The 8,883-nt window shown below is 39.9% G+C and overlaps 1 protein-coding gene across 6 annotated transcripts in view; it reads left to right on the plus strand.

The window, feature by feature from the left end:
* Positions 1–8,883, plus strand: part of LOC107728401 (discs large homolog 1-like protein) — a 126,480-nt gene that overhangs the window by 35,713 nt on the left and 81,884 nt on the right. The window contains exon 1 of one of the 6 annotated variants that reach the window (XM_016538548.1): positions 7,162–7,292. The exons of the other annotated variants lie outside the window; for them this stretch is intronic. Within the exon in view, the coding sequence (XP_016394034.1) occupies positions 7,191–7,292 (102 nt within the window). The 5' untranslated portion in view covers positions 7,162–7,190. Of the gene's footprint in view, positions 1–7,161; positions 7,293–8,883 lie in introns of those variants that run through there. 6 annotated transcript variants of the gene reach the window in all.

Consider the following 8,883-nt stretch of genomic DNA (forward strand, 5'->3'; position numbering starts at 1 on the left):
TGCATCTTGTCAGTAAAGCCGTTCTGTAATCAGCGGTAAATCTCTATCACGTGCGGGCTTTCACATGGAGCAGCATTAACTACACAGAGCCGTTGTTTACAGGCAAGCTGCGCAACACCACGTTCATAATCGTGCGATTTTTTGCGCAGCTTGTCAGTGAACAACGGCTCTGTGTAGTAAATGCTGCTCCATGTGAAAGCCCGCACGTGATGGAGATTTACCGCTGATTACAGAAGCGGCTTTACTGACAAGATGCGCATTAAATATCGCATGCGATTTATCGTGCAGCCCTAGTAAAAACACTTGATGTTTATCTAATCAAATAATTTCATTGTCTGTTTTAAATGCGCTCTGTGCAGCTCACAGTCTCATGTGTCAAAACAAACAGCATGAGGCATCAGTGAGTCCATCTCTAGAGGCTGCTCTCGTACTGTATAATGACAGTGCACCCTTCTCAGCCACTCCAGCAATGGACACAACACTGGAAACCTTTTTTTTTATCTTTTAAACTGTACACATAAGTACACATCATTACCCCTTCTATCCAACTTTTTCCTACGCCTCATGATGCTTTTTCACAAATAATGGGAGTAACTTGCATTAAATTGTAAACATTTAGCCAAAGGTTTGCTGTATAATGCAGTGATAAGCATTTAAAAAACTTGGTACAATGAGGTGAAATTATTCTACTCACCCTTCAACCACTGAACATTAAAAGGATTTTTGGGGAGGAAAACGAGAGATTCTTCTTATTGCATTCCAGTGAATTTAGATATATTGTAAATTAAATCGGGAGGGCAGACCACAAATGCACAGTATTGTCTTTTTTTATATTTTTACAGCAGAATACAAAGGAAAAGAAAATAATCCGGAGGAAAAGAATGTAGCGGACTGAAAAGAGCTTTTGCTATAGATATTCTTGTTATACCATGTCACATTAAAATATCAAGCATTACGTTATTCTCCTGACATCTGAAAATAAAACATGAAGAAAAATTTACAGCTTATTCAGTCAAACTAACAGATAAGGATTATTTGTAGCGCAACTTTATGATTTGAAATGATTTGTTTCAGTCTTTTTGAGTGGAACTTCCCAAGACCGGAAATGCCTTCCATAATTTAAAACGAAGTAGGCTCATTGGGAAAAAGGTGGATATTTCTTCCAGATCAGACCATTGCCCATTTATGTCATGATGTCGTTTTTGCTGTGTTCATATCATGTTTCAGCAATTTAAAATGCAAGTGTTATCCTGATGGGACTAGGGAAAAGGAAGCTATCATTTGCTTTGTTTGCCAGAGGGCTGTTTTCCGTATCATGGGAGTTTGAATAGGATGAAGGACTCTTCTCTTGTGACCTGTGCAGTACAGCTGCTGACACCTCCACAGAGACCACTCCAATGTCTTCACTTCTCTTGGAAGTGCTCACAAACAGATTCACTGTGAGGACAGTCATGGGATTTGTTGCTCCCTATCAGACATGTCCCACAGTAACAGAAATAGGGATCAAAGGGGTTCTTTCACATTGCTTTGTGTGTATATGTTTTATGAGTTCAAATTTAGAAAAAAATTGTCTATTTTATTTCTTCCATTCTTAAAGTAATAAAAGAAGGGTTGGCAAAGAGATACTGAGCACGTTTACATGGACAACAATATTACGATATTAACACAATTAAGACAATACTCTAATTAATAATCTACCATGTAAACAGAGATTTTTGATTCCCTTAATCCGGCTAAAGTCATACTCGAAGTAAACACAAATCGAATTCGTGGCACATTCCTATTTTAGTCGCATTATTGAAGTGCAGTAGACATGTACACACCTTATGGCTTCAAGCAAGAAGGCACATTTTTATCCATCGTTGTCTGTTTGCACGTATAGTATGACATATAATTACCTGCGATTGAAGCTTTCGTAAAATTAAAAATGAAACATCCAAAACTGTATAGTACCGAAGATGAGCTGTATGTTGATCTAGAGAGATACGTGAAATTCTGGAGGGAACGTCAGATGGCGTCGCGTGGGAACGTAATGATGTGTGCCATTAATCAATCTATGTACTATAACATGTAAAACGTGAACATGAAAGGAATATTCTAAAAGCAACTCATGTAAACACCTTAATAATAACATTGTCTTATTTCAGAATAAGGTAAATAATTAGATTACTGATGTCCATGTAAACGTACTAATTGTTGTGTTTAACACATCATTTGTTACAGAAGACTTTTGTAACATCAGGCCAGATCGTTCTAGTTGTGAAACCATGCCGTTCCAAGCCTGGCATGATACTGTAGGTAAACATTGGAGTGAGTGCACTATGGGGGATGATCTCATCATCTGGGCCGACTCCGATTTGTAATCGTACTGTATCTGAAACATGGGAATGGCAACTGAAACTGTTCCTCATTGTGCTAAGAACTGTTTGACCCGATGGTTTAAAAGCATTCTTAATTACTTTTCAAATTTCATTTCAATTAGTAGTACAGGGAAGAAGATTTTGTTTATTTGGTTTCAAAATCCTCAGTAATCTGATTGCTTCTTAAGAATGTTAAATAATTAAAAAATTCTTATATTTTCACGTATTAATTTAGTTGAAAAAAAAATTATATGATATTATATGATATTACGCAGCGCCTGAAAATAGACTAACTTCCGTCAACATTCAAAAATAGTGGAGTGTTCCTTTAAATCGACTTGCCGTTCTGTCAGATGCATGTGCTACTTGATGCATTTAAGATGTTTTCCTCATTGCATAACTTACATGTTACTGTTTACATGTACTGTTTTATCCTTATCTGTAAATTAGAAAGTCATGCAAGTATTTTGCAAAAAGGCTCATTCTGACAGCAAGTATCGGCTCAAGTATTTGTGCAACGGATCACAAAACTCACGGTTTGGGCCATATTATGGATTTTGAGTCACGGATCGGATAATTTTTCGGATCAGCAAAAAAAAAAAGTTTGCTTTTAATTTATTACTGAGAGCTTACTTTAAGTGCTTCTATACCACAGCAAAAACTACTAGCTGAACTAATAAAGTCAGTAATAAAACAAGAACAATTACACAAATTATAAGCGTAGATGAATACAACATTAAGTTACTAATAAAGTCAGTAATAAAGCAAGAACAATTACACAAATTACATGCATGGATGAATACAACATAAAGTTACTAATAATGTCAGTAACACTAGTATTCAGGTGCAGAAATGTAATAATTGTAAAATAACACAAAAGTGCTCTTCACTGCATAGGTTAAATATAGCAGACAGAAGCAGGCATTTATAGGCTGCTGTCTCTTTAAGACCAAATGCAAGTACCTAATATACTGACACACATCCGTTTTCTTTCTCAGCTCTTTCGGTTCACTTAAGACATAACCGACTGTGTTTACCAGAATACTTGCCAAAACGGGTATTTTAATATAACTTTGTGTGTATGTTTCCGTTCAAAGAGAGTGAAAGAGGAATCAATCTGTGTGAATCGTGCCTCTCTCTCTGCGTGTGCTTGTTTCGGATGTGTGCGGCAGCGGTAGAAAACAGCACGCGTGTTCTCTTTTGCTTGAATGGTTTAAAATTGTTTGAATGGGTAAATTGGCAAGACAAAACACATGCAAACGATAAACTTTAACTGTATGATGGTTAAATGTAACAGTTAACCCACGAATCGCATGAGTGCCGAACCATGAGGTCTGGTCCGAAAGGATCACGGATAATCTACGATCCGCTGCACCGCTAATTTTGAGCATTTCAGACTTCATTGAAGGAGTGGCGGCATATGCATGCTTGTCAAACAGATGGAACACAATCATTTTAAACTAGACTAAAAAATATGTTTTGCTAAAATATTTTGCTACCGAACATGGAAGAACAATAAATCTCTTCCCCCATTTACAGCAGCACAACTGAGTTTGAAGTGTTGCAGACGGTTGCAACAGTAATTACAGACTTAATTTAAAGACAAAGCCATAGTTTGTTCAGTAAAGTGTTTCATAAAAAAGTGTGTTTGAATATGGAAAGATAATGTGTTTGTGTTTGTAAGCATTGGATGCTCGACATAAAAGAACACAGAAAAATTTTGTAGCCCAATTTACAGTGGGTTAGCAGTGTGCATGGTCTGCTTGGTTAAATTCTTAAATGACATGTTAGTTTTGTCACTGGACACTGTAGGTAAGGCTTTTGTGTTCATTTGCAACCACGTTTTTTATGGCATTACATACTGAAAGGCTTAATTTGTATAAAATTAATTGAAGGAAGGCACGTCCAGCTTCTTGTAAAGGTGTGTGTTTGTGTGTGTGTGTGGTTGAACTGTACTGCACATTTTTTCTAATAGTAATGTAACAAAAGAGTAGATCATCTACTTTTATTGCCTAAAGTTAAATGGAATCTCTCATTGCTATCTGATAAATGCTCACCTCTGTGCAGCAGGTGCAATAGAGCGTATGAGAACTCAGACGCATAGCATTAGCTTCATGAGCTATGGATACAGTCCACAGGGTGGAGCTGTATGCATTTATTTCATGCTCGTTAAAGGAAACATACTTTTCTGCCCATCACTGCATTGCTCTCAGGTGGAGGACTCCGATTAAGACAAATCCTTGATTGGTTAAATGTTTTACTTACCTTTTAAAAAAATAAGAACCTGATTAAAATAATAAATTGTTTTGGATAGAGGGTGAATATTAAGCCTGCTGTGTCACAGTGTTGGGCCTAGTAGTGAGAATTGTGATAAATTAGGTTTCACAGGAAGTGCTTATGTGCTCATTAGATGCTGAAACCATGAAATGATTCACTGTAATTGCTTGGAGTAAAGCAGAGTCCCCTGAAACAGTCTGAACAATCTGTACTTCGGTTCGTAGCTAAAATTAAGAGCAGTATGTTAGCCACCAGCTGCCCAAATAAAATAATATTATGAAGTATTATGGTCAGTTCCATAGTCATAAATTACAGTAACTAATGGCCATGCAACAAGCTTTTATTTCAGGGGTTTAGGTGGTTCTTTTTCTGTCATCACAGTACCTTTGTAAATATACTCAAAATAGAAGTCGAGAAACCATAGGTTTGGAGTCACAGATGAGATGATGAAATTTTCAAACTATCTCAGATCAGGTTGTTCTAAAAAGCTTATCTGCTTTCTGCTGATTAGCAGTTGATGAGCTCTAGTAATTTTCTCTCCTTCTCTGAGGTCTTTCCTTCTCTGCTCTCAGAAACCTCTGACCACAGAGAACCACCCATCAGTAGTGCTTTCATTCATCTAAATCAACTAAACCCTGCTCTCAGAGACAGAGATCATCCAGAGCAGCCAGTACTAAATCAAGCTGCAATTTGGAATAGGCCATTAATAATGGAGGAAAACGTCACAGCTTTCCAAGTCCCTTTTTTCCCCTCATGCTTGTGATGTTATGTCCAACGCCTTGAGTAATGAAAATTACCCAGAAATTCTGTGTAGCCACAGAAATAACATTCTAAAATAAGACTAATTACATCCGTAAAGTTGTGCTGTTCAGAGAGCAGTGTGTCATATGCGTCTCCATGATGCAGCATACGAGCATTTGGGTGATCGGTAACCCTGAATGGAGTTTGCCAGCATTAGTCGTGTTGCATGTTGAGTGATGCATACATATAATGAGAACGGCAGAGTCACACTTGGACAGTGAGGTACACTGATATCCGAAGTAACATAAAATGGGGGTAATTGACGCTAGTAGTACAACTGGCTTGGAGCCCTTTGACATTTAAACAATTTGAAGATACGCATGAGGGAAGTAACTCAAAGATCTTAAGGGAAATCAAAAGAATTGTACAACAAAATGTGCTGCTGCTTATTACAATATTATTTTGCCTTGATTTTATTCTAGGATTGCTGCACTGAAAGGATATAGCACATGTATGTGCACGTTGCGTCCGAACTGGATCTTATTAGCATTAAGGATTAGATTAGTGTGTATGGCAGCATTTTGCTACATCCCTCTTAGCTTGAATGCTGATTAAAAATTTTCCTGAAGCAAAGTCATGGGAGAGATCTTTGTCATTGCAGACCATCCCCCATGTTACTGCCTCTTATTGCCCAGTGACCCGAGTGGTTCATCCAGTGTGAATGTTCCACGGACATCTTAATCAAACCTTATACAATGAAAAAATAGACTTCAGTAAAGCTTAAGTAGCTCTCTGTCTAGCCCTGTCACAGACTACTTTCTCCATCGCATGGATTTCGTCAAGAAACCGTTCTCAGAAGGTCACAGCCAGACTGTCCAGTCAGCTGCCAATGACAGTCTCTGAGCCCCCCCTCCCCCTGCCCTTTTTCTCTCCTCCATGTAAACATGCAGGAAGCCACTCCATTAATGCTCCTCCTCCTTCATGCAAGGCTGTGCTCCCTGAGGATGTTCAATTGCTGTTCCTCTCACTGGTAACTGCTTTAGCTTTTTTCCTTCCCCTCAATCTATCGGGTGACGTAGAGCACCCACGCTGAAGATGAGACAGAGAGAGACTCAACCCAACTCCTGTCTGACGGAGCCCATGTGACAAACACCACACGCTGCAACAGCTTTACCATCCCCTCCCTTCCTCCCCTCACATCTCTCCTCCTCTTCCCTCGTTCTCCTCACATCTCACTGTTGTGCTCACTGTGCTGTTCTTCACCTCTCTTTTGGGAACGAGGCGGTTGTCTGGTGTCTTATGTCATGGAGAAGATTTAACTAAAAGAGCCGAAAGCTTGCACTTTCTTTCATGCAGCATGGCTCCTGCGAGGCCTCGGTGTAAACATCTCCGCTGTGATTGATAGCTGTGAGGTCGCTGGTCAAGAAGGAGAACGACGGAGTGTGGAAGAGTGGTAGGAAGGTGGAAAGACAGATTCTTCATTGCAAGCAAGTGAAGCAGAAGAAGAACGGCACTGAGAGACAGCGGAATACTGAAGCAGTGGTGACGGAGAAGGGGGCGTGTGGAAAACACGCTGGATGAAGGAAGCAGACTGGCTGTCCCTTCCCTGGCGTGATGGAGTGAGACGAGGAATGAGGGTGGATGGTGAGAGCGGGCAGCAGCAGCAGCAGTGGAGGGGCAGGAGGAGGAGGAGGTGCGGAGGGAGGTGGTGGAGCAGGAGGTGGCCGGAGAGGCAGGAGCAAGTATCGCTCGTGGAGGCGAGTCTCCGGCTCTTCGCTGGCTGAGAGGCTCAGCTGTCACAGTGGCGAGAAAATGTCACCCAGCATTAAGAAGTTGGACTGTTTCTCGCCCATGCTGTGCCACTGCAAAGTGGCCTGTACAAACAGCACCATCTCGCTCATGTTTGGATGCAAGGTGGGTCGTGGAGCTCTCTGCTTAATTTCTCTGGTTTGCTTTGTGTCAGAGCTAGAGGACAGACTGTGAGAATCTGTCTAGTATGTGCATCCAGGTGTTGCTGCCAAAATTTTCTTATGTACAGCTGCCAGAAAAATCTGAAGAGTACAGAGTCTCGAAGTCAAATACAGTCAACTTGATGAGAAAAGAGGAGTTGGGTGCTGACATAAAACATATCCATGTTTCCAACATGAAGATGGGTAAAAATGTATATGAATGTATAGGGGAAGATGCAATCAATGGGTCATTAACTTTAAGTTACTTTTTGGTTAATTTTTTTTAAACATTTTGCCTTTATAGGAAAGTCAAGTGTAGAAATTAAAGTAAGGGAAGTGGGATCAGGTCATGACCCAGGTCGCACCTGTGATCCAACAGCTCTTAGGTGTGTACATAAACCATAGACCTTTTTGTCTTCACTAGTACTACTATAAAAGATGCACGCATAATAATTATAAAACAATTGTCAAATTTTGTTTAAAATAGTTTTATATAAAATGCACAACTCAGGAGGTATCAACTTTCCGAAGGTATTTTATGTTAGCTACCAGCATGCTTACAACTGCTTGACTGCTGGTATAAGGGTTGTCGATACATATGTCAGGGGTGTCTTTCCTCTATACACAACTCTTTCTCTTTTAAACAGTCATTGGCTTATCTCTGCTCTGACTAGGGTTGTAACGATATACCGGTATGATGGTTTATCACGGTTTGAACATGCACGGTTATCATACCGTAAACATTTATCTACGGTTTTAAAAAAATGAATGGAAAAAAAATCTCACCAGTGCATATGCAACTTATTTCCGCTCGGCTGCTTCACTCTGCATTCACTTGGCTGCTTACACGCACGTGCAGCGGAGAAAATGACAGAGACAGAGATAATATCTCATAACGCGGGGTTGTCCTTGAGGACGGATCCAATTTGCAAAAAATGTGGACGCAAAGTGGCTGCAAAAGCAGGCAATACATCCAACATCTTCGCTCATATTCGCGGACACCATCCCTCCGTGCAAATAAAGGTGTGTCGCATTAGTAACAAGTTATAAGTTAAGGCCATATGATTTGCGTGATGCACAGGGAATCCCGGTGCAGTCGTGAACATGGAATTTACTGTATAACGAAGGTGTCACGTAAATCGCGCAATCTGATAGATGGATAAATCAAAAGTAGATATGATCAGGGTTTAAATTGGGCTAGGGCTGAGCCGTGGCACATAGACTTCAGGGCTCGACATTAACGCTTCATTAACACCAAAACGCAAGTATTGTTTTGATTTTATTACATTTAGAGTAAGTGGCGAATAGTGGATATAGCTACTGTATATAATGCATCTACTGACGGAATAATCACTCAATAATCACTCATTCAGCCACTCCAGGAGAAATCAAAACGCGCAACACTAAGAAACTCAGCATCCTGAGGTAAAAATTCCGTTTTTATCTACTGCATACTGAAGTACGCATGACACTAATGGTGTGTTCAGCGTCTACATAAACATGAACATCAGCAGAGCTGCTCTGAGAGAAAACGTAAATAAACATTTCCTAGTTTT

The sequence above is a fragment of the Sinocyclocheilus rhinocerous genome, unplaced genomic scaffold (assembly GCF_001515625.1).
Source record: "Sinocyclocheilus rhinocerous isolate Xijiao unplaced genomic scaffold, SAMN03320098_v1.1 scaffold2382, whole genome shotgun sequence".
Classification (NCBI taxonomy): Eukaryota; Metazoa; Chordata; class Actinopteri; order Cypriniformes; family Cyprinidae; genus Sinocyclocheilus; species Sinocyclocheilus rhinocerous.